This window comes from Mauremys mutica, chromosome 16 (genome assembly GCF_020497125.1).
Source record: "Mauremys mutica isolate MM-2020 ecotype Southern chromosome 16, ASM2049712v1, whole genome shotgun sequence".
Taxonomy (NCBI): domain Eukaryota; kingdom Metazoa; phylum Chordata; order Testudines; family Geoemydidae; genus Mauremys; species Mauremys mutica.
In genome coordinates, this window is record NC_059087.1 from 8,184,568 (window position 1) to 8,212,008 (window position 27,441).

General features: G+C 42.4%; 1 protein-coding gene across 1 annotated transcript in view; it reads right to left on the bottom strand.

Annotated features, from left to right (window-relative positions):
• Positions 1–27,441, bottom strand: part of PITPNM2 (phosphatidylinositol transfer protein membrane associated 2) — a 197,852-nt gene that overhangs the window by 100,963 nt on the left and 69,448 nt on the right. Inside the window, exon 4 of the mRNA XM_044990077.1 lies at positions 98–271. Coding sequence (XP_044846012.1) covers positions 98–175 — 78 coding nt within the window. The 5' untranslated portion in view covers positions 176–271. The remainder of the gene's footprint in view (positions 1–97; positions 272–27,441) is intronic.

Here is a 27,441-nt window from a genome sequence, read left to right on the forward strand (position 1 = left end):
TCAAGACATCACTTTTTGCACAGGAAGTGAAGACCAAAATATCATGTGTGTAAATCAGTGTGGGCCCATCAGTATGTCTGTTTGAACCATTACTAACCTGTATCATGTACAGCTGGGCAATCCGATACTCTTCCACACTCATTGGAATTGGAATACGATATTCCTTTATAAGCATCTTGAAGTCCAAGCCTTTTTGTCAGTTCAGAAATGCAATCCAGATATTTCTAGTAGAGACTCCTTAAATAATGGTAAATGAGTGCATTGAGGACCCCTGAAATAAAAGCAGAGAGATGCATTTATTTTCTGCACTGATTAATCGTAATAATTTAATCTCCAGAGACATTAATTTTTCTTAAAACAAGAAAGAAAAATCCCTTGATTGTTACTCTGGAACCGGTATCAAGTTGAACAGACTCTTTTAGAAGAATTTTTACTTGCTGCAGGGGACACCCTCAAAGCTATTGCCCTAGGGACCTTTGTCACCATATCAATCAGATTTTTCTATGTAACATCTCCATGGCTGAGATATGACACAGCTGAAAATGAAAAAGTGAAGCTTTTGTTGTAGGACAGTAATGTCTCTCTCCAATGTCAGTGACACATCAGAGATGCAGCCACTCAGAGACCTCAGATCTTCTTATCCTCTCACATGATTGCTCTGCAGCTAACAAAAGAGACTAATTAGGAGACTTCCTCAGCCCTCGGTAACACCACATTGGAGAACTTAAATTGGACTCTAACAAAGAGGTCTGTAAAAATGTACTTTTCTTCCCATTATTATTAACAGCATCCATTCTCTTTCCCCTCCAATGAAGTCCAGGGATGAAATCCTCCCTCAGCTGAAATCAATAGCAGAACTTGTTTTACACACCCATAGCATAAGTTAACAGCATTAGATCAAACTTCAAGTCAGAAAAGAAGTCCTACAATACACAGCTTCTGTGCAATTTAAAAGAAAATAGGACTGATCAACAGAGGGCTAAGACAGCAATTTTCGGAGTACCGCCAGGACACGGCAGATGAGGGGTGGTGGCTGCAGCAGTACAAAACATAGAAATGGAGAGAAGAAAGGTGAGGAGAGGAGGGAGCAAAGAACACTGAATCGTGACTGCAAAACTCCCTCTGGCAGTCAGACGTGTAAATCTGTCTAGTAGTCCCATGGGCAGATTATCCAAGATAACACCGACCTCAGCAGCATTGTGGGATAACATTGTCACTAGAATAAATGATTTTTAAAAACAGTTTCCCCAGCACATAAACCCCAAATGCCGTTCCTTCTGCAGCAAGCATACATGCTTCTTGTCACATCTGCTTAGTGAAACTGTTCCGATTAATTCTCACAAAAAACAGAGGAAAAATCCCTTTATTGTGTTTACAAGGAGACAGAAAAAAAGCTGCACAGGGGACCTTAAATCTTTTGAGTAATTGACTTTCTAACCTGAATAATGTTCTTTAAACCTAGATTTTTGTATCTGGTTACATTACATAGATTTTTTCATAAAAGAACATCTAATCGAAAAGCAGAGAAAAAATTGTTTAATGACTCATTCACAGGGTGGGAAATTTCAGGATCTTATACTTGCTTACAGAAGTAACAGGTTTCAGAGTGGTAGCCATGTTAATCTGTATCAGCAAAAACAATGAGGAGTCCTTGTGGCACCTTAGAGGCTAACAAATTTATTTGGGCATAAGCTTTCGTGGGCTAAAACCTACTTCATCAGATGCATGGAGTGGAAAATACAGTAAGAAGTGTGTGTGTAATGGGTCACTACAAAAAGTAATTTTCCCCTCTGCTGATACTCACACCTTCTTGTCAACTGTACAAAAGTAATTTTCCCTCTCTTGATATTCACCCCTTCTTGTCAACTGTTGAGAATAGGCCACTTCCACCTTAACTGAATTGGCCGTGTTAGCACTGACCCCACACTTGGTAAGGCAACTCCCATCTTTTCATGTGCTGTATATATATGCACGCACACACACCTTACTGTATTTTCCACTCCATGCATCTGATGAAGTGGGTTTTAGCCCACGAAAGCTTATGCCCAAATAAATTTGTTAGTCTCTAAGGTGCCACAAGGACTCCTCATTATTTTTACAGAAGTAAGATACTATAGTTATACAAAAGAAACAACATGCTTCTACAACATGTACTTCCATTTCTCATTTCAAAATCAGGTGAATATTGGTTTGCAATATTTATTGTGTATATGTAGAAAGTTAGAATAAGATGTTCTACTACTAGACAAGATTTTTAACCCCCTCAAACAAAACAGAGGAAGTAAAAACCGTTAATGTTTCCATACTCAAAGAACAAAACACGTATTTTCAATCTGAATGATTTTAGATTAATGAAAACAACAAGAACTCCATGTAAAGTCTCCATGAGAATGCACACTGTACGACTCCTGTAACAGCTGCTGTGACTGATGACAATCTGGCTGCTGTCCCTGAAGAGAGGCAGTCTTTAGAAATGCGAAGGTGCAGTACATGGAAAATAAAGGCATTTCAAGATTGATACCACAGAAAAACTATGTACACCAGGGCAAAACGTTTGGTAAACTTACTGTAATAACTCCAAGAAAAGCGTGGCTGAGTTCTCCAACCTCGTCGAAGGATTCCACCCACGCTAAACGTTAGCGTCCAAATTCACATGTTTTTGCTAATAGAGGCCAGAGCTGTTCAGTAGAGGGAAAGCACAGTCCACTAGCTCATTACACACAGTGGTGAGCTGGAGCAGGTTCCCACAGGTTCCCAAGAACCGGTTGCTAAAATTAGACCTCCGTGGAGAACCGGTTGTTAAAGGGCCAGGAGGTGGGCAAAGAACTCCAGTCCGCGGGCCGGACCATCCTGTTGCTCCCAGGATTCCCAGCTGGGGAGGCTGAGGCTCCCCCGGCCCTTCCCCCACTTCCCCCCAGCTGCAGCGTGGCCAGCCGCCGGCACCAGCTGGGCAGCTCAGCTGAGCTCCGGAGTTGCTTTGAGCAAGGTAAGAGGGGAAGGGGCTACAAGCTCTAGGGCTGCTGTGGGGGCAAGTGGGGCAATTTGCCCCAGGCCCTGCAGGGGCCCCCGGCCCCACAAGTATGTCTCCGCCTGCCCTGGCCCCTCCCCCGCTCCCTCCCCCTTAAATCAGAACTTTTTATAGGGAACCGGTTGTTAAAATTTTGGCAGCTCATCACTGATTACACAGCAAGATGCCTGCCTAGCTTAATACAGATAATACATTAAATCCTAAAATTCGCTTTAGTGATAGTGAGCCCACAAAAGCCACATGATCTAGTGAATTAAGCAGAGGGCAGGAAGCCTGGGAGCACTGAGTTCCTGTCCCACCGATCTCACTGAGGGCCCCTAATGATACTTGGCACTTACACTGCACTTTATTGACATTAAATAAGGCTTGGCGATACTAAATGATATGTCCAAATCACAGAGTACATGAGCATCAGAACCAGGATTAGAACCCAGGCGCCTCCTCACTCCTGTTTTGTGCCTAAACCACACTGTGCCATGCCAAGAAGCAAGTTTAGGCCCAATCCTGCAAACACCTACACCTACACACATTCCTGAGTTTATGCAATGGGCATATTAACATTTAACACACTTGTGTAAGTGTTAGCAGGATGGGGGTGGAAGGTTGCTGGGGTATTTACATAGGGCTCTAAGTCTTTTTTATTATTATTTGTATTATTAAGGGAAGGTAATAAAACAAACCTATCTCACTGCTCACTGACTGGCCCAGAATAATTACCTGCCTGGCACTGAATTTTAAATGATTTTTTTTTCATTTTTAATTCTGTTTCATGCCATTTTATTGCTTTTAAATTATTATTATTATTCCTGCCAGCGCAACCCCAGGGAAAATTTCCCTGACATGACAGACCCTGCAGGGAATACTTCTGTCAAGACAACCTCCGACACACACGCGTGTGTGCACTCTACCAAAAGAATTTCTCTGGCAGGCTAATCCACTAGGAGAACATTCCAGAATGGGGTGTGGATAATCTTAAGAGGCTTTTAATTAATGTTATGGAACAAAGCAATAATATTTAATAGAGATAGGCCCTGAACAACACCCCTCCCTCCCCCCAAGATCAGAATGGACCTGACCTTCCAAGGAGAAGCTGGCATCCGAACTTTTAAAGCAGGAGTTCACCTGAGATTTAACATAACGTTTGGCTGCTTGTGTGGGGTGGAACAGTTCAGTCTACGTATTGATCTTTTAAAAGATAAGTTAAAATCTTTTTCAGATGCTTTGAAACAGTGTCACACGTACGTAGGGTGCATCCATCACTTGCCTGTCTTCGCTCACTTGTTAAAAACAGGGTATTTCAGTCGATTATAAGAGATGAATAAAACAAAAGAGCATCTGAGGAGCAATAAAATGGCAGGAAACAGGTACTGGGATGAAGAAAAAGTGTTTATAATTCAGTGCCAGACAGGTAATAAATAATAATTCAGACAGACTCAGGGAACCAACACACAAGATGGTTTATTTTACTGCATCCTTAAAAAAAAAAAAAAAAGGCCTTAGGGCTGCAAGCACATACAGTAGCAGCCACCAGCAGCCTCAACTTGCATGTGGTCTTTGAGTGTTAGGCCCCCCTTGATAGCCTTCTTGGTTACAGAAATGGGCAGCGATCTAGCTCACATCTCAGTTTTTATGAGAGATGAGCAAGCCCTCGCTGCAAAGCTCCCCTCCAGGTGTGGCCTTTCCAAAAGTTCAGTGCATTCAGAGCCAAGGTTTTGGTTTGGCCCAATATGTGACTGACAAGTCTCCCGTTGCCTAGAACCACCAAGCACTCCACAAAAGAGCAGGACCAGAGGATCCGCCCACCTGGACTGTACTTTTCTGAATTCCTCCTGTGGCTCTGTTCCACTGCTTGGGTCCCATCCTTAAGGAAGTCTGCCATGGCAGTTGCATACACATCCTCCACAAAACAGTCTAAAGAAGCAACTGCCCTTCTGAAGGAAACTGAGCTGAAATGCCAGATTTCATTTTCAACCTCAAGCTATGCATGCCAGTCAGCCAATATACCCAGGATTAGGATCAGCAGCTTGGTCCTGAGGGAGGGACCTCAAGCACTCGGCACACACAAAGCAAATTTTTAAGTCAGTCTGAGTTAAAAAATCTGGAAAAATTTGGAGTCTGGGCTGCCTTTAACTTGAAAAATAGCAACCTGTGTCAAACATTCCAGCCTGACTTAGTGGCAACCCAGGAAAACGCATTGTATTGGGAAGGATAAAATACGGATATTGTCCAGATTCAGATGTGAGATACATCCATGCAAATTGGGAGTTAATGCACTGAACCAGCAGTGTTATTCCCAATTCACACTGATGGACAGCGGCTGTCCTTGTAAAGACGTTTTGATTGTCATAGATAAGCAGATAGCATGACCTCGGTATTTGCAGTATTCCCAGTACCAAGTATAGTCAATACTGCACAGACGTAATGTTATCTAAAGCAAAAACCGAAAGCTTTTAAGGGTGACCACCAGTGAGAGATCAGAACAGGGCTCTAGAGCAGGGCTGTCAACAGTCTGTGAATTGGGACCAATGAAAGTTTATTTATAGTCTGTGGGACAGGTCTACAGATGTACAGACCAGCCCAATCCACTGCTAAAAGTGGGGGTTTGTGCAAAGGGGTGGAATATGTCCATTAGGTTGCAACTGAGGGCATCATTTCAAGAGTGGCTCTGGATTTTGGCTGTCCAACTTCAGGCATCTTGGGCCTGATTTTCCAAGGCGCTGAGCACCTGCAGCTCCTGGAGGGCAGTAAAATCTGAGGCACTCAAAACTAGTTAGTAACATTAAAAAGCTGTGCAGTGGATACAGGGCATTTTTAGGCCCACTGCTATTTGGCTATTCATATACGCCGTTACTCCTTTGTACACAGAATTGCAGTAACTATTTGCATATATGCCAGGCGCATAATTTTATACTTAAAAATAATTTAAGTCAGGCTCAAAAAGCATCATACTTGGGCTTCAGAGTTAATGCCCCACTGAGATGAGTCAAGTCAGTGCCACCTCTGAACTATAATTTCAGGCTTTGTGAAGGCACTCCCCTCTCACTTCACTGAGTTCTGATTGTAAAGGTTTCCTTCACAACAAAAGGCTTGGAAACTTCCATCTAAAAAGAAAAAAAGATTAGATTCAGCAGAATCCAAATCCATCAGCAGATGCATCTAAACACCTCAATCCAGCCCACGTATCGGTTGTTTGACACCAGAGGTTTGAGATGTGACTGCCACAGCCTCCTTGGCATTAAATGAAGCTTCAGAGACTGCAAAAGGGCTTTACTGAAGGACTGATGCCAACTGAAACCTTGTAATTAGGGAATAAGAGCTAATGAGTGCTGAGACTATTAATGGCAGATACTTAAACATCAAAAGTCCTGAAGGCCAAACCCTGATCAAGCTGAACGGATGACCCTAAACGGTCTCGGTTGAGGATCAGAACAACAAAAAAACCCACAACATTTTTTTTTTACTGTCTTCTGGCGGCTCAGCTTGTCAGTTGGGTCCAATGTGGGAAAACCAATCACCGTCTGGTAAATTCAAGCTATAAATACGCATTATTACTGTACCCCCAGCTGGGCTGCTACAAGCTCTCCCAGCTGTCACCTCAACAACTAATTTTTGATCAGCTAATATTTTCTGAGAGCTGCCTCTGCAGTACACAGAGCTGAGCTAGGACTGAAATGAGCTAAACAGCAGAAGCAATAGATGCCCCATGCTGAAATTAATATTAAATATATTCGTTAGGGGAGAAATAAATTCTAAAAGCATAAAGCAATACAAAATAGCTTTTTCTAGCTGCAGGTAGGAGCTTTATCCCACACAATTTGAATTAAAAGGTGTACATGTACACAGACAGGTACACCCAAGATGTTTATTTTATTATTAATACCTAGCTCTTACATAGCACTTTTCATCCGTAGAACTCAAAGCACTTTACAAACATGGTCAGTATCATTACCCCTATTTTACAGATGGAGAAACTGAGGGCAAGTGACTGATTCAAGTTACCCACAGCAGAGCTGGGAACTGAAGCCAAGTCTCTTAAGTACAGTACAGTGCCTTATCCACTAGGCCATACTACCCGCATACTAGGTTAAGAAATGGGAGTGACTGAATTTCCCTCCTTTCCCTGCGAAACAGCCCTCTCCCCCAAAGATCCCACTATTTAAGACTATCAGTGTTCATAACTCAAGTACCAATTAGTTTTCCTGAAAATATCTTCACACAATTATGAAATGAATGATAGTTAACAAGGAAACAATTGTAATATGCAATACAAACAAATCAACTAAATAATATTTAAGGGGGTTGTAAAGGTGTTATCTAGAGACCATTTAAAAATTCCATGTCCCTTGTGCTCCGAGTCCCTCTTCAGCTTCTGTATGGTTTCTTTATCCCCTGAAATGACCTCTTTGTGAAGAGAGTGATATTTTCATTTGGATCAGTCCTGTGTCGTCCCCCTCCACACTCCCACAAAAAAGTCTGTCCCAACTGCATTTTAGAATGTTCATTCTAGCCACCACATTTCAAGGAGCTGTTCCCTAAATTGTTTTTCTTTTACAATCCTATCAATCCAGTCAGAGGTCCCTGAGGGGAGAATGAGCAGGAAGGCAGACAGTATCACACCCCATCCCAACTCTATCAAGACTGCAAACACTACAAGTGGTACACGGACATACCAACGCTGCTGAGAAAGACGGTGTAAGGGTCCTAAGACGAAAGTTAATTTTGCTAAGTGCTACTTCATTCAGGAAAAAATACTGTTTACAAGGGTTTGCTGAAGAACATGTGAAGAAACTGTGCAATTTAAAAAAAGTGACGTTATGCACGAGCAAGTAGATTAGTTCATGTAACTTTCACATTAGAAGTTGAAAAAACACATTTCTGCGCAATAACTTTGTGACTACGTGGGTTGTTATAAACACCTCCTGAAAGTAGTTAGCATTAAAAATATTTTTCTCTATTTCTTCAGTTGATCCACCTTGTGCATTTGACAGCACTTTTTGTATAGTTTCAGTTTTCATATATAGTTATATAGCAAAAAATAAACTAATGAACTGGAAATAGCCATATAAACATCAGGGAGCAGAAAAATCCTTCAAACCAGCATGGTGTGAATTATACATGTTTAAAGGGATCTGTCTCAGCAAATGATAGTTTTTTAAATTAGTTTACACACAATTCAGGTTGATAATGTCCCTTAAAAAAAAATAAAACACCCACCCCAGTTTCAAAACATGCCTTAGATCACATGTGAATATGAGTTGGGTCCCTACACAACATTTGCCCACATCACAGAATCACCACATAATTTAGCACAATCCAGTACCTTCCTGGAGTGGTGTGTTGAATGCAGGAATGGGTTAAGGTGCATTGGAAGAGCTGCGAGGAGGAAAAGCTGCAGAATGCCTGCATACACCATATCTGTCTCTAGCCTGCAGTACAATTAGTCCCACATTTTCAGGAATATACAAGAGAAAAACAAAAGGAGGTGTGGGTATGTGTGGTAGGTGATGCTATTAAGATGCAAAGCTCAGAACAAATTCACTCAGATACAGAACGTGTAGATAATGGTGCATTGGGATGAGGACACAGACCAGAAGACAACGCAAGACTTGAAGAAAACATTAAGAGAAAAAGCTGAGTTTACAGTACTTCATCTTTTTTCCATTATTAGATGCAATTTGACGTCACTTGTAGAATTTAAGAGCCCATTGTAAAGCCAATGTTTATTACAACAGAAGGCTGGAATCAGTCCAAATGCAATACAACTGCACTGTGGCTGTTAAATCTTGTTATATAGTTCACTGGGCAGCCAAATACTGGCTTGCAGCAAAAAAATGATGCATGAAACATTTTTTAATATGAAGCTACAATACAGAATCTTATACCCATTTCCATTTGCTCTGTTCCTGCGACATCTGGCCACAGGAATATTGCGTTTTTCTTTCTTTCTCTTGTATTAATGATGCTACAGTGTGAGCTCCCCAAAGTGCTCAGTTCAGCTTTTGGCATTCTAACTCCAAGGGGACTTAATAGCAGGGAAGTCCATTAGCCGAATGGTAGTTGGAAAATTAATGTTTAAGGTTACGCTGTGCCTGGAGGTTATGAAAAAATGAAATAAAGAGAGACATTACAAACCTGCGATGCATAGTGAAGTCATGGATCAGTTTAGGGGAAAAAAATAAAATAAGCTATAATTCCCCCTCTGCTGCTGTTTAGAAAAAATGGATATAAAAAGGAACACCTCTGAGATTAAATGATAAATGCTTCCACACGTTCTTTGTTTTATGCACATTTCAAGCAACAGTCACAAAAATGTCCCGAGCGCCCTGATGGAAGGCTTGCAGCAGAACGACTCTGGTCAGGCTCTTGCAGGCTCAGCTCTGCTGAAGAGAGCGACGCAGACCCCACTCTCTCAGTATTGTTCCTCGCCCACGTCCCTCCGCATCATGTTGCTAAAAATAACTGGATACAAAAATATATATGAGCAGCATTAAGAGAACGGTAACTGCAGGGGGTTGCTGTAAATAGGCATCGCAAACCTGAAGGGACACAGTAAAGGGGGGCATTTTTGCATCTGTTCCATGGTAAATCCAATGGCTGCGGACTGTTAAAGAAACTGCCATCTGGAAGCCTGTGCAATCTGTGGGCAGCACCTAGGGAGGTGTGATGCCTGGCCAAGAATGCTTCGAGATGGCTTTTCTGACTTTGGGTATGGCAGCACAACAGCTGCTACTGTATTTCCCTATGCAGACAGACGTATTAGCTCTGCTTGAGCTAGCATCTCACAATAGCAGCGTGACCTCGAGCTCGCTGCCCTACTGCAATCCCACCGACCCCCTGGGTACGTACTCAGGTAGCCAGCCCGAGCTGCTGTCCAGACCTCCACAGCCACACTGCTCTTTTTAGGCATTTGCTTGAGCTGTCTGCCTGCACTGGGAATTGCACTTCCCAGCTGCTGTGAAGACATCCCCTAAGATGGCTACGGAAGAATCTATTGCTCCTACACGCTGCAAGTCAAAGAGCTTTTGTGGGGGCCTCTTGGAGGAGTTTAGGAGGAGACTGTGTGTGATTGTGTTTAGCCAGTGCCCTTTGGGCCAATGAAGGCTTTGTCTTCACTACCAGACAAAGATGTGATTTACTGTGAGGTAACTCACATGCGGTAGCCTCCCTGTGTAAAACCCTAGTGGAGACAAGGCACCTGTAGTTTTCACCATGACATAGCTAGGTGAGGTCAACGCCATACCCATGTCAACCACAGCCGGGGCTGACATCACCTAGCTACTGCACAGTCAGAATTATTGATGCCTTGTCTCCATTAAAACACTAACACATGTTCGTGATCCCGCCATCATAAAAAAGAAGAGCCACTGTGGGGGAAGCCTCATCTCACGCTACTCGTTAGTTCATATGAAAACTTGAATCCGCCTTATCTTCACTAGCATTTCACTGTGCGTTAGCTAACTCGAGTTAAGAAGAGGTCTTTTTGAGTAGGAAAATAAGACCTACGTTAACAGCACCAAGTGAGAGAACTAAGAGTAGTAATAGGAAGAGCTAAGGGAGCAATAGCCCTCCGCATACACCTGCCCTCTTTGCTAGATGATGCTCCATTCACCAATCGGAGTCTTCAGCCATGGGCTGAGGAGAATGACACCAACCCTGCAGAGCTCCCAGGCTCAAAATCACATTTAAAACGGGGGTTTCTGAACACAAAGCTTCAACAAAAAACCCAGCCTGCAATTGTGAAAACACTGCTAAGTGAACAGGAGCGTTTCACCCGTTTCTCTGCTGCATAAGAGCTAGGATTAAGGTATCAAATCTGAACACTGCAGTTGTTAAAACGAACATTCAGAACTGGTTTAAAGATGGTCTTATAAAAGGAAAAAATATATTACACTCTCAAAAATGGAGTTATCACCATGGCTTCACAATACTCCACACTGGAATCTGTCAGTGCGAGGTCTATCTTGCCTAAAGACTGATTAGGGACTGAGAAAGCAAGCACTATCTATCCCACAGGAAACCTGCCCAGGTACCTAGAACTGCCCAGGAAGCAAAGGATGGGAGGAGAAAGACAAATTAGTGGGGGCTGATGACCGATACTGGAACTGAGATTCAAAGTTTATGATCCTTATGTCCTGCTGTGGTGAATGTTTAATATCTGTGTCTGTTGCTTCTTTCATCCGTAACGCCAACAGATTAACAACAAGGTTTCACACACTGCATAATGCCTTCAGAGTTTCAAGCTCAAAAATAATTACTCTGAATATCTGATAAGTGCCTTTTATGGTGATTTTCAGAAAAGAAGAGACATATGTTTCCTCCCTTCAACACTGCACCAGGGTAATGAAGGTACATGGATAATCAAGAACTTTTACCTGTTAATCAATCAATCAGTACATTTAGGGGGCTGATTTCCGCCCCCACCCCCCCCGAAGTGATGCAGCATTTTTACATGTCAGATCTTATTGCTGCTGCAAATCATTCCTAATACTGACGGCAACATGGAACCCAGCCTCTAATAACGCCTAAATAATTTATGGGTTTCCAGGATATTTTCAGCTAAGCAGATTGCGAGCTGATGCAAAGGAGTCCAAATTGAGCTGCACTGGTAGATTGGTGGGATTTCTTCTTCTGGCTGTGTAATAAAACATACTGCTCCTCTCTAACAACCCTCCTGCACATGTGCCCCTGCTGCTACTCTAGGCAATACTGGGTCCTTCAACGATTTACACACAAGGTATATAATTTCTGTTAACTCCCAGCTATTGCCCACTGATTATTTAGGTTCAGAACAACAAAGAGGAAGATCGTCTTCTGGCTCAGCTATCACTAAGCCACTTTCACTCCCCTAATTCAAGGGCTGGCCAGGGGACCAGTTAAGTCCCCGGCATAAGCAAGAGCAGCTATTCTAGTTTATGCCTGGCTGCCCATGACCCACAGGCTGTTCAGCAGCCAGGCTGAGTGGGTTATAGGGGTGCCTTGGCCATGACCCTTCCCTCACACAGTTCCAGAGCAGGAGGTGAGTAGGTGGAACAGATAGAGCTTTTATAGCGGTACGACACTCAATAATTCTCATCCACCACAGCATTACCAAGCAGGGCCCAGGATCTGACCCAGTATCTTTCAGAAAGAATAACTAAGCCCATCTTCTTGTTCTTCTATTTGCATTGAGGGGAGAGGAGTTGAGTTGGTTGCTTCATGAACATGAGACAACCGACAGTTCTGACTGGAGCCAAAATTAGTATTTTAATGCTGTACTGGAATGCCGCTACAATAGCAGCTGGGTGAGGTTCGCCAGTTTTTGGAAGTGGAAGAAAGACACTTCGGTCCCAGCACAGACAATTGCCAGTCTCTGGTCACATCTCTGAGAATGTGCAGGCACATAGAACAGCTGCTGCTGATTCAAGTTTTACATCCTTAAAACTTTCGTCTTCTTATAAAACTTTGTGAAAACTGCTGGCATTTCACAAAATGGAATGGTTGGCAGCAGGATTCTTCTTTAGCTCTACTTATGTATGGCACGTTCTGTAATCATTCCCCCTTTTGGGGGGGGGGGGAGCTTGTACCAATTCAAACCAAAAAGTCTTTTTATTTTTAAATTTTAATTTGATTTTTTGTAAAGTATGGATTTATTGAACATCAGTTTGATACTTTACCATTTCTTATTCTTGATATGTGGTTTTTAGCTGCTTGTTACTTTTTCAGCTAATAGCATCTGCAAACAATGCCCTGGGTGCAGGAATATTAGGATTTTGAAATTAAGCCATTTAGAACTTCAAAGACTATGTTCTCTTTGGGATGGCTCAAGGAAAATGCCATATTGATTTTGCTCTGCGCTCTCTCACTGGTACTAAGGTTTTGCCGGTAGCTGGGGTCTTACATGATCTTCAATCCAAATTAAGTACACAAAGCTCAGACGTAGACTGGTAACTAGAAATCAGCCAGGAGCTGGGAAGTCAGGATATGACTGTTCACAAACCCGAGGGTATTCAAATTCTAGTTCAAAGCCATCTTTACCAAGAACCTTTTAAAATCCTAATTCACAGCAGAGCAATCACTGACGTTTCCACCAGAGCTTGCGCCATTGTTACCCAAAGTCATTTCTAAAGAGCCAAAAACAGTACTGCAGTTCTCATCCAGAGAACTATCCCATATGCAGAAAGCAAGTGCAACATAGGACTAATGCCACAAACCCCAACACATCAACCATAGTGGATTAGCAGCAATCCCACATACGGGCAGGAAAGCATTGCTTACCTACATGATCTGGCTCTCTTCATTACAAGAGAAACATTTCAGACACAAATAATGCCCCTCCAAAGGTCTGATCCTCCAACAATGCCATATTAACAGCCCTCAACTCTCATGTGGCTACTTACCTACAAGGTGGCTGGATGATAAGTCAAAGTTTGCATGTTAAAAAAGACAAAGTAAACACAATCTTGGTGCTTGGAATTTGACAAAAAGGGTAATAGTTCTAAGACGACCAGTATAAAGTATTTCCAATTCCATCAGCCATGGAAAACTCCCCAGTAAGTGTGAAAATTCAGTTAAGGCCAAATTCCATTCTCTGATTTATAGACATAAATCTGGTTCAACTCCACCCAAACAAAGACTCACTCCAGATTTGTGCCTCTAAAACAAGAGCAGAATTTGGCCCCTTGATTGTAAAATTCCAGAGGTACAGACTGTCTATGCTTCCTTCATTGATGCTTTGAGGACAATGATGATGGCTCAAGAATAAACACAATTAGAAGAGCAGCAAAGGCAAGGGTTGAAGGTAATGAAGGTAAACATTTAGTTCAGAGTAAACCAGTGTTTCCTAGAGGGCCTGATCTTTAAGGAGGTCACAGATCAATACGGGCTTAAACCAGCAACTGCAGTTGCACCACCCAGAGTTCTGAAAACCGTCTGGAAACATTTGCTCCACTGTATGCACCAGGCTGTCTTCTGGGACCTATCCAATACCCACTGAAGCCAATAGGAGTTTCTCCCTTGACATCTGTGGGAATTGCATTGGGCCTGCTGTCTGGCCACTGTAATTGAAATAGCACTCTTAGCCCAGCTGGCTGTAATAAAGTTCATATTATTTTGTTTTTTGAAGGATGATGGATCGTGGCAGCACTGACAACTAGCATCCCCGCATTTCCCCTGCTTGCTGCCTGCAGTAACTTTACCTGCAGATTTTTTATAGTACTTTAAACTGTCACACTAACTTAATCCAGTCTCTAGATAAATGTCTGTATAGGAAATAGCTACACAAAATTGATATCCAAGCCCCTGTGAAAAGGACAGACGCCCAATGCTATTTCTTACTCATTAAGGTCTAAGCACAGGGACTTAGCAAGAAAGGTCTGGCGACAAGTTATTTTCCATTGTACAGCCTAGAGCAATATGTCTACCTGGCAAAACTCCCACAGAGCTTGCGTAGCGACTGAGCACCATCCAGGGTGCTAATTCTCCCCATAACAGCATAACCACTCCTCTGCAGTGTTCTGAGCAGAAGTATTTTCCTATCAAACATTCCAGACTATCAATAAACGAGAAACGGCGCAGCTTGCAAAGTCAGTCAAGCATGGGACGAGCCCAGGGAATGCCAGAAAAGCTGTCATTTCAGTGCATGAGTCACAGGAGAAGCAGACTTGCCTTCTGCAGAAGGAGGAAAGGGGCCATGAAGCAGTGCAAAGGGGGGGGGGGGATATTTTCACTATTCCCGTTTGCAGGATCCGAATTAAGAATAAAGAACTCCTAGAGCCCCTGTGGCAGCACAATGGATTCCACGCAGCACCTGTCAAGCCAGGGGTTAAGTCCCCATTTCAGGCAGTCGCAGGCCCCACAGCTGCTGCCAACAGTTAGGTTCATCAGCATTCTCCCCATGCATGCTCCCAGGAAACTCCTGCTGGTTATCAAGGCAACTTGACAGCGGCCCCCCTTTTCCCTTGGCGGGTGGGGCTATAAACTCAGGAAGGAGAGACTCTGATGGGAGCCTGGAGAAGTTCATATGGGTCTGAGCCTTCAACTCATGCCCACAAGCAACTAATCACAGCAGGGAGCTTGACCCATCGTCTCTCTGCTGTAGGAAGCCGGACCCTGTGTTTGAACCCCAGTTATTGCAAGCCCTGGATTTATGTTTCATATCTAGCTGAAGGAAGCCTTTGTTTCGCACTGAGCAGTGCAAATTCATTCATCTCTGTGTGCTAGTCACACTCCTACTTGCGTACCCTCCAAGAACGTAACCCAGCCTCAAACACTGATCAGGGAGAACGGAACAGCTTCCTGGGATCCTCTCTAACACGTGCTGGAGGCTTCAGCCCAATCCGCATCAATGAAGATTAATATTAAAGCTAGTTCTCCACATTTACTATATCCAGTGCCATAATTCTGAGGATCAAAGTACTTTACAGACATTAAATATTCCTCATGATAGCTTTAAGTAAGGAAATATTAGCCTAATTTTAAACATTGGTAAACTGAGGCAGAGAGTGGGTAAGGGATTCACCCAAAGTCACCCCCACCCAGCAGGACAGGGGCAGAGCTAGGAATAGAAACCAAGGCTCCTGTTTCTCAGTACCCTGCTCCTCTACCCCGTAAACCACATCCACTCGCCAAAGGATATGAGAGCTGTGTGAAACAATGCCAATTCTCTCTTTTGGGAAGTTCTTTTTACAAAATCCTGAGGTTGTGGTTAAATTTGGGCCTGTGTGAGATCTCACCATCACCAAAACCGTCCTGAAATTACCAGTATTTTCACCAAACCTTTGTTCATTTTGCAAGCTTTTGGTTGAACACCTGTTTTCTGCAGCTATTTTTGACATTCAAAACAGCTAAGTTTGCATGATGGGGGAAATGGAAGTAGAGAAAAGGCATTTTAAATATACAATGCACAAAGTGAACTGGACATGCATTTTACACGTGCCAATATAAACTGGAGATACAAAGACAGTGGCTGTAGCTTACATAGCCATATTGTACTGGAGGGGAAGAAAAACCAGATATATATTTTTTGCATGCAAGCAAACTCAGGAAGCAAAGCAAATATGTATTCATACTGGACATCTGAAAAGCACTGAAGTGGTTAATGAAATACACAGTTTCCTTTTGCTTAATTGTTAGATTGGTTTTTAAAAGTCACCTCTCCCCCATTTTCTTATCACAATGCCCCAATCAACTTCCCAATGAACCCACATACTTCTCCATTAGCCCAGTCATCTGTCTGAGGATTCTCAATAGCAAAGTTGAGCTTTTGCAAACCTCAACTCAAAGGATACCTGCAGCAAAGTCGATCATAATAAAACCCAGGTGCAGAGACAGGCCACGGTTAGAGAAGGTTGATTATACTGCAGAAAATGACCCTGCCCGTCCCAAGAGGGAAGCCAGCCACACCTTTATATATTTAAACTTGTCGGAGCCATTTTGAATCACAAGTACAGCATGTTTCAGCACAGCACACTACTACTAAACCTTTTGCAAGATTAAACTCAATTCCACATTTGTTTGGTTTCCTTGTTACAACATAAAGAACATTCAAACTGTATATTGCAGCAACAGCTGTAACAGGACGAGCTGGAGAAGGGAAAGAAAACAGCACCTCTTAATGGAATCGTAGCCCCTCCATGTGGTCGGTACTAAAAACCCTGAGCAACATCACAAATGACTCTGAACTGCTTTTCTGCCCCTGAGTGACAATTCTGCAAGGTGTTCCACTACCTGAACTGTAAAGAGGAGATCTATTGGCTTTTGTGTGTTATTTTAAAATGGTTGGTTCAGAAAACAAACCAACAAAAACAAACCAACAACGACAAAAAAGAAAAACCACAACAGCACTGAACACTGCCTGAAAATAGAAGATATAAGACAGGGACCAAAGGTTAACTTGGGAGGAAAAGGGGTAATATCTGACGCATGCTTAGCGCTCCCATCACTCTAGTATCTAAGCACACAAATTTTGCCAAGCAGGGAAGGATAAAAGAGTGATGGTGATCAACAAGTGCTGTAAGAGTAATAAATAATACTTAGCTGCCCAGACGTAGACCTTGCAAGAATCTCAAAGCACTTTACAAACATTAATGATTTAAGCCTTGCAGTGCCCTTTTGAGTTAGGGTAGTATCATTATCTTTAATTTGCAGGTGGGGCAATGAGGCAGAGAGAGACAGACGAAGTGCCTTGCCCAGGGTCATACAATGAATGGGTTATAGATCTGGGAATAGAACTCAGGACTTCCTGGCTCCCACTTCTAGGCTTCAGCCACAAAACCACCTTTCCCCTCTCTAAACGAAGTAGGCGAAGTTCCATTGATTGGCCATACAGAATGATGCCAAAGTAGATCCCTACACGCGGTTTACCAATAAAATCAGAAACAATGTGGACTAAAGATGTGTTTAAAGTTACTCCTTAACACATGCTGCCTTAAAACTTGGAACTATTAACTTCCAGAGAAATGGATCGTTCCTGGAAAGTGCCCCAGTTAAATGGATTCTATTTTCAGAACTAAGAGTTTCTCCTTATGTCCCTGTATAATCTTCCACACGCATTGGCTAGCCCAGCTACAAAAAGAGACTCCCCAATGCCACAAGGACTTTTCTTCTTTAAAACTGCCATCATCAAAAGGCACCAACCCTTGACCTTGGGTCACCTTTTAATATGGGACAGGGCCCTTCTAAATGGCAAGGATATTGAGGCCAGTATTTACAGTGTAGGCAAGATAACTTTTGAAAATTTCCCTTACTCCTTGGAAATGTGACTTCAATATCATGAATGGAAACAGAAAATTTGGCAGAACACCACAATATAACATGGCATCCATGGATGGAAGCTCTACTCCTCTCTCCCCGTGATACTAGTACTGAAAATCTGTGGAGCAGCCCCTTCCTCCGATGTGTCATGGACATTTTTTCCTAAATACCAATGGCTTCGGGAGATGATCTAACCCTGATTTAAATGGGCTTTCTCAAGAGAAAGACTGGTGAAAATAATCCCTGCCACTGATAACACATTATCAGAAGTGGTTAACTTGAACCCAGAGCAGTCACTTTAGCATTAATATTTTGGGCATACAGGAATGAATTCATTTTCAAATGGTCAAATACACAAGCTCAGATTCAGGACCATATGTCACAGCTTCATTTTTAGTACTTTATTTTGAGTTGTTTTGCAAAGATTGAGGTCCCCAGAAACATTTTTTCTCCTGTTGGCTACTCTAAAAATCTGAGATCTGATTTTGTTAAGATTGTGCTGGGTTTCATCCTAGAAAAAAACTCTTTTAGAGGGGCAAGGCTGACCATTAACTATAATGGTTTCAATGCTATAATATATTAGAGACTTTCCCAAGCGTAGATTTCTTATAACTGTTGACAAATGCTCATGTAATTCCGTGTATTTTTGTTTCTCAAAACAAGCGGGACTTCCATACTCTTTTTTTCACTGTTAAAACAAAACAAAATAAAAATCAAGCCCGCAACCCAACACTCAAGGGCAGCTCTATAACAACAAACCATTGTGTGCAGGGGCAACAGAAAGCAATTAGTAAAGATAGGAAACAGATTTCCGTTTCAGCCTTCCATGGCTAGTATAAACAATGAGCAAACCATTCCCCTCCCTCCTCCCCCTTCCTCCTGAGGGGGTCCTTTTAAGAAAATCCTGTACAAACCAAATTCATTGACCTCAGTCTGCTAAGGTCATGGCACAAATTTATTTTTTTATTAGAACAGTTACAAGAAAGAATGAATTATTGTGTCAGTTTGACAACAGCTGATGTTATCTTGCACCCCATACGGCTTTATGGAAATATGCTTATGAATGTATGTGAGACATAACTGGAATATGTTTTATTCTACATATGCCATGTAACATATCTATGTAAAGGTTATGAGCTACTGAATCTATTCCTTCTATTTGTATGCATGCATCATTTTTGTGTTTGAAGTTATGAATATTGGCTGTGTATTTGCTTGATTTCTAAATAGCCTTAGTAAAGCATTTGGTCAACTTCTTGAGAAAGGAATGTACCAGTTAAGTGCTTCTTGATTGAGCACTTAACAGAGAATGGATCTTGGAAGGCTCCAATCCACATAAGACGTCTACTTGAGGACCTTCAAGGCAGCATGTGAACCGTGGCTGCTACCTGTAAGCTATGAGTCATGCATGGACATGTGACTTGCCCGTGTGACTCCAAAACTCCATCTTGGAGCTGAACTTTGCATAGGAGAGAGGAGAGGGTCTCCACCCACAAGAGAAAGTCTATTTAAACCCCTGGGAGACCCCTCCATTTTGTCTTCAGCTGGCTCAATAGATAGCCTGTCCACCCCCAAGGATACCTGAGAGAAACTGGAACAAAGGACAGTAACCACAGGGGTGTGAGTGATTGCTGGACCCAGACTAGAAGGAGACTAGTCTGTAAAAGGAAGCTTACTGGAACACCTCTGAGGGTGAAGGTTTTATCTGTATTCAGTTTTATTACTGTATTAGACATAGACTTGCGTGTTCTATTTTATTTTGCTTCATAATTCACTTTGTTCTGTCTGTTACTACTTGGAACCACTTAAAACCTACTTTCTGTATTTAATAAAATCACTTTTTACTTATTAACCAACCCAGAGTATGTATTAATACTTGGGGGGGGGGAACAGCTGTGCATCTCTCTCTATCAGTGTTATAGAGGGCGGACAATTTATGTGTTTACCCTGTATAAGCTTTATACAGGGTGAAACGGATTTATCTGGGGTTTGGGCATCTAAGTGTTAAAGACAGGAACACTTCTTAATTTGCTTTCAGTTAAGCTTGCAGTTTGCGGGACGTGGTTCAGACCTGGGTCTGTGTTTGTGGCCAGCAAGCGTGTCTGGCACATCCAGGCAGGGCTCTGGAGTCCCGAGCTGGCAGGGAAAGCAGGGGCAGAAGTAGTCTTCGCACATCAGTTGGCAGCCCCAAGGGGGTTTCTGTGATCCAACCCGTCACAGATGTATTCTAGACAGGCATGATGCTTCCGACAGAAGCACAGGTACAACCAGAGAACCCAATCCTACCATACTTGGTATCTGGGTAAGTTTTGTAGGATTTGGCCTCTTGTAGGACAGTGTTGTTTGTAAGTATTCTTGCTGTACACAGTGAGAACCACCACCACAGTACACCTTTCTGCACCACCAGGCTGAGCTCTCTTTCTGTGAAATACATCTTCTCTGTCTCTGTCTCTTGCAGTCTCCTGTCCATCCTTATCTGATTTACCTAGTGCTTTTGTCTTGAGAATTTCTTTATTCTTGATATTTTGGCTTCAGCTGTCAGTATATCAGATAGGAGGTACATTGCATGATCTTTGTGAGAAATTATACACACCCTTCATGCACTGGGGCATTACAGATGTATACACAGCAGACATATGTTTGATGTAAACAGTGACCTAACCTGGGTTCTGGACTTTTAAAACATAATCATAACATTAAGATTATTGTGTTGGCTTGTTTGAGGGTGTGTGAGTACTGCTGGCCTCTAATGGACTGAATCAGAACTGATCAACTGTCTGTCATAGGCCCTGTAATGTTAACAAATAACCGAGATTCTCCATTAATTCTACTAGTACTCTGTGCTTTTGGAGGAGGAGGATCTAGATGCTACACATTTATTGCCCTGAAGTTTTGAGTGCATCCATGAAGTCTTAAAGGCACCTTCCAGCTGAGGGTCTCAGAGTGCTCCACAAACATTTAATTGAGCCTGACTATACCCAGAGAGGCAAGTACCCCTGAGTAAACACTGAACCCATTTTATATATGGGTAAACTGAGGGTCAGAGTCTCTTAAGGTTTGATGGAAATTGTGTGCTCAGCACTTCTGAAATTCAAGCTCTAAAATACTTTGGTTCACGGTCATACAACAAATCAGTGACAAACCTGGGAATAGAATCTCAGTGTTCCCATTCCCAATCCTCCACTCTAACCACTAAACTTCCTCGTTTCATTTTGACTATTCCATTTATTCTGAACACCTACAATAAATAGGCAACTAAATGTATGACCAAACGGTACCATGGACTGATTTTCTTACTAGTCTCAATCTTGTCTGCTTAATTTGACTTGATCACCAAAAACTACAGAACCAACAGGCTGTGGCTAAAGAACCTAATAAAACTTCTCCAGAGGTAACCCCAGGCTATCCTGAATCACGTCACTATGGACACAAATAAATGTTTGCTTTTTCAAAATTCATTACCATTTGAAAATGGATTAGAAGCCTGAGATTTTAAAGCAGGTTCTAGATTTAAATGACTATTTAAAGCTCACTAAATTGAGAAGAGTGTCCATTATACTCATAATACAACCAGTTGATAATTCAGTTTCTCCAGTCTGTTTTTATTAAAAGTTCAAACCCTATTTTTTTTTCCATTGGAAGATTTATGATACATTTGCCAGGCATGGTACAGCTTTGTTACACTAATATATTGATTTGTGTTCTCCTGCTATTCCAGGAACTCTATGATTGCTCTTCCAGTTTTCTTCAGATCCTAACAGCAACAGAAAGAGATACCACAAATACTGTGGTTGGGTTTTTGAAAAAGGGCTGGATAAACTTTATGACCGATGACATCCATAGCTATGCAAGCTACAATAACAGATACATAATTGCATGCTTTAGTGACAAGCTGATTGCTGCAGAGGTCATGTTGGAAATTCCCTATGTCTCCCTAAATATACCCTTGTACAGAATGGCCAGATGCATGGCTTGCATCAGATATTGGCCATGGCAGGATAGCAGACTTGATAGTCAATGTAGGAAACACTATGCTTTATGGTTTGTGACCTGAGAAACCATGCAACAGCATACAGCTGCTCTCAGATTCTTTCCTACAGTTTCAAAACTCACTGTCCGGGACACGGGTCCTGCCTGGCAGTAACACACCCTCCCCGCCTGCCCCCACAACTTTTATCCTTAGTAAGCTAAACATCGTCTTGCAGAGCACACTGAGCCATGCTGTCTGCTCCTGTAACCCTTTATATATGTACTATTCTGATGAGCACCATGGAACTCCTCGCAGTCTAGATTCTTTGAAATCAGGGGATCCTACCACGTGGCGTTTGATGGGCGATCTCCAAGTTTAGCCTGAAGTCTTAGATCTGATTTATAATCATGACCTACTGAGGTATAACTGATCTCCATACAGGTGACACATTTAGAAATACTATTTTTTTTCTAATATTTTTGCAAAGATAAACTCGATCTGCAGAACTCACTGTAGGCAGTGACTTGAGGAGGCCCAGGCTCTACTGTGTCCTAGTCCAGGCTCTGCCCCGACTCACTGATGTATTTCTCCTGCCTCTGAGAATACACAGCATCTTGCCAATCTATTTCTCCATGTACTTTAATTAAACCTGAACGAGGCTTTTTTTCTGGGCACGGGCATTACTTGGCTCTAGTCTCCATGGGCAATAGCTTGCTATACATGCAGGGTGCTTAAAATATATTTACTGCTCCTCTATGTTGCCTAGGAAACAGTTCTTTTATTTAAAAAAAAATTGGTTGCTACAGTTTGGTGGATGTGAAGTGAGAGGCATGTTCACTTAGGAGGTTTACCCGAGCACAAACTATGCAGAAGTGTTGAGACATTACTAGTCACCCTGTATCTTTGTGAACTACTAAAAGAAAGGCACAGAAAAAATTAAGTCTCTGTGGGAGAATCCTCAAGAAAAGCAGAGCTCCTTAAGCCAGATCACAATCCTAAAAACTCACCTGAGCTCGGGTATACAGCCTAGTTTTCAAATGAACCTTTCCCTGTTATAGCAGCAAAGAATCCTGTGGCACCTTATAGACTAACAGACGTTTTGCATCATGAGCTTTCGTGGGTGAATACCCACTTCGTCGGATGCAAGAGTGGAAATTGCCTGGGGCAGGTAAATAGAAGCAAGCAAGAAGCAAGCTAGAGATAACGAGGTTAGATCAATCAGGGAGGATGAGGCCCTGTTCTAGCAGTTGAGGTGTGAAAACCAAGGGAGGAGAAACTGGTTCTGTAGTTGGCAAGCCATTCATTTCCCTGTTATGTGCATTACTGGTTTGGTTCTATTGATCACATACATCACTGAAGAGGTGATGCAGAGACTTTGCAATTCATTGTGCAAATGGTCCTGAAGAATAACTGTCCTGTTTTGCTCTTACAGCATTACAAATGCCATTGCGGGTAGCTATAAACCCTCCACAGACAAAACCCTCCACTTTTCAAAGACATGTGAAACTACTGTATGTTTATTTACAATCAAAACTGAACCCAAGGAAAATAAAGCTCAGTTGCTCCAGTCATCTGATAGAATCACTTCTGGGAATGGGTTGTATCTTGTCAAAGAGGAAAACATGCACCAAATAGTGTGACAACTGCTGGAAACAGAATCCATATTTTCCTCCACTTGGCATCTAGGTCATTCAGCTGCCCAACAGGCATTGTTTGCAACCACAGCTGCCTATTGATGGTGGTGACAGTGGGAGAGAAACAAGACAGTCAAAATGATAAGCCAGTCAGCATTTACAGAGACAGTAAAAGCATAAGCCGACTTTTTAAAGTATCCGTCCCTCAGTTTCAGAACAAGGCCCGTCATCTGTGAAGTAACTGCACACTCCTGAGTTTGGGAGCTAAAGCAGGAAGGAAAGAATTGAGACGAGTCACTGGGTAAAGGCCCTGTGCACAATGAGCCCTTGTCAGACCCACAGACAACAATACCTCTGGGTAGAAATCTCCTTAGAGGCATCATTAAATCAGACAGGAGGCCCATATTTACAGAGAAACGCTTCAGACATCGAAGCTCCAAATTTACAAGTCGGATGAAGAAGTATCCAACGCCATCTTTTACATTTCTATAGTGCATCTCATCCCTAAGCACATTACACACTATACGTAAATACCAATTGTGTGCAGCCACCCACAAGCAACTAGCACAACAACAACGGGAGAAAGGGATATTTTACTAAGCAACACTGGGGCAAACACCTGCTGTTATGAAAGACACCACAGGCTCCTTAATGTCAGTGCAGAGCAAGCAGGATGTCCACTTTGTGTTCTCATGCGAAGTCCCACGCACTGAGATGCATGGTACTGGATTTCTCTCTAGAAAGAGGAAGGGTTGAGGCGACCCTCCTAGGATATGAACCTGTGGTTCCAAGGAGGGTAAAATACCTATGAATATTTGTTTTCATTTTCTCCTAAAGGGGAGTTTTACATCAGCACATACTAGCTGCATCAATGGCTACATGTTTCTATAATCTATACTGACCTTTTCTTGTGTTCCATGTGATCAGACTGCAATACCTTAAAAAGGTACACAGCGCTCCAGCCATTATCAGACAAAGTCCAATATTAACTAAAGCGGGGGGGGGGGTATCTCTGCTCAGTAAATTCAGATGAATTCACAGCTCAATAAATCTCAAACACTAACTAAGATCCAAATGTGAGACACAAGCAGAGCAGCATTACAAGAGGCATGATGTCAGTGAGGTGGTAATCAGTTCTTTGCCATATGCAAGACTGTTGTCAAAAGTCTCAGTTCCAGGAGTCGGGCACTTAGGACCCAAATTAAGTCACTACAAAAGAAGTGGAGCAGCAGCATCCGGTTGGTTTGGGACAGTTGGGTCTAACAAGGGAGGCAGTTGACAGGTTTGTGCCTGAGACTAGATTTATTTCAGGAGATTCAAGGCTAAGGTAAGGTTCAGAGCCTGGGACAGAGGATTTGCAGCTATGGGGAGGGAAATAGAACGTCCACTCTTCCGGCAAGCCATGCAATATTTTGACTAGGGTTTGGGTACAAACAAGACGAGAAAGTGCATCCCGGGTTATTTTACTGAAAATACTGATCCAGTTCATGCAAGGATAGGTCACTGTGGGAGTTTAATTAATTCTAAAAATATACTCAAAACAGGGGAAGCATGATCAATATAGCTCAGCCTATGGTACTCACCACTGATACCTAACGTAACAAACAATCATAGAAGTTAAGGCAGAGACCAGCTCAGCAGGGAGAAGAGAGGATCACACAGGAACTAAAAAAACCTGTTCTTATTTATTGTGACCTAAGGCTCCATTGCTACAATGAAATCTGTGGAGACAGGGCTCTGCCTCGGTGAAGGGGTCTTTCTGCATAGATTTCGTTGCAGGATCAAGGCCCTGGGATGTGCATTTAAAGAATATCAGAAAAAGAAAGAGGCTATGATTGGGGCTGGTAATACAAAATAGCCAAAGAGAACATTCCGATCCATAAGACTAATTCATGAGGTCTATATGTGTACATATAAAGATAAAAAGAAGCATGCTTTAATAAAGATGACATGATTACATCAACTATTGTTACCATAATGTTAAAGGAATAAAACCAGACCTGAGCATGAAGGAAAGTTCAGGATGTGTGCGGTGTCTGCTTCCTGAGAGAACATTTCTCATGTCAGAGGAGACAAATGCTTGCATTTCTTTAGCCAATTTGGCAGGAAACACTGATATGCGGAAAAACTACTCTAAACCATCCTTGCTAATTACACAAAAAGCAAAGCAGCAGCAAGCCACAGAGCTACTAATGCACACCGATGGTTGTTTTTTTGTTTGTTTTTTTTAGTGAGACCCCTTTAATGTACAGGATTTCCAAAATATACCGGTAAGAACCTTTTTTTATATAGTCACTGGGCTGCACAATAAAGGTTTTCAATTTTACATTGTGCAATTAAGTTATGAGCTGAGTTCATCCCAGACTGATTACTTATTGCTTCTTCAATGTGATTTACTGATACATTTGTCCTCCTAGAGCTCTTTGCTTTTCGAGTAAGCCACTATGACGTTTCTGAACGCTGGAAGTCAACCGTTCACAACACAAATGATTTTTAGGAGACAGATTTGTAACACCCTTGATTGCAGGTGAGGCAAGGAGCCAGTTTCGCACCATGGGGAGTTACTAGAAGGCATTTCAACGACTGCCATATTGGATCATCCCAGTGGCTCATCTAGGCTGCTGTTCCATCTGACAATAGCTAGTACCAGATGCTTCAGAGGAAGGTGTGAAACTCCCATAATGGGCAATTATGCAGTACCTGCCCAAAGGGGAAGTTTCTTTGTAACCCCGGGCAGTCAGTGGCTGGCTTGTGTCCCAAGGACAACACCTGTACAGAATGTCAGAAAGAGGAAGTTTATTTGGAGATGATACAGCTTGGAAAGAAGGAGAATCAGAGGGATGCAGTCTCAATAACTGAAAAGACAATTACCTTTTCCGTAACTGGTGTTCTTTGAGATGTGTTGCTCATGTCCAGTCCACAACCCGCCCTCCTTCCCCACTGTCGGTGTTTCCGGCAAAAAAGAATGGAGAGCAGAGGAACCGGCGGCACCCTATATACCGTGGCATGTGCGCACGGTCCCCTATGGATACTGTTGAGGGAAAAACTTCTGGCACCGGTGCATGTGGCGAGCACACACCCCTAAATTGAATGGACATGAGCAATCATGCTAAGAAAAAGGACTAATTAAAAAAAAAAGGGTCCAGATCCTCAGCTAGGCACAAACTGGCATAGCTCCACTGAAGTCAAAGGAGCAATGAACATTTACTGATTTGCACCAGTTGAGGATCTGGCCCTCAGAAGACACCATTCAACCAGAATCTGTTGCAAGAATAAAGCTCAGAATCCTTAGGTGGGGATAAGAGAGTGGAAGGTTTGCAATTGCAACTCAGAGTTGAGAAATGTTTGAATCCCAGCACAGCGACACCAATATACCCAACATAAACCAAACAACCCTGCCTGTCCAGTCTTCAAGCCCCTTCTGAAAACCCACTTAAAATAAATAAAAGAACTATCCCCTCCTCCTGCTCTCAGGGCAGTATTATAGATGGGCAAGATCTTCTGAGCTGATTTGATAAATTATATGAAAATAAATAAACCCCCCCAAAAAACAAACAAGAAGCCTGAGCTAAACAATCATGAGTCTGTGTCAGATCCCACCCATAGACTCACTTAGAACCTAATCCTGCAAACTCTTACTCATGTGTTTAAAGTCTGCAGATCTATCTACCAAGATATTTATTTGGCCCCTCTCACTGAGCACATCATAAACATTAATTTATCTTCAACAGCCTTGCCAGGTAGGGAAGATTTAGCCCCATTTCACAGGTGGGGAACTGAGGTACAGGAAGACAGGTCAGACAGGCATCTGTGAGCTAAATGAGACTACTCACATATGTGACGCTAAACATGTGCTTAAGTGTTTACAAGATTGGACCCTAGCTAACTCTCTTGATCATGCATGAGCCAGAACAGAATCAAGCTCACCCTCTCCTGATGACTAACAGGTCAGGAGCAGACAGTAGTGACAAAAATATTTTTACTAAAGTCAGCAAGGATGACTCAAAATACGCACAAGGAGAAAATCTTCTAAATACGTTATTGTTAAGTCACCACTTTTCATCCACTAATTTTCAAAA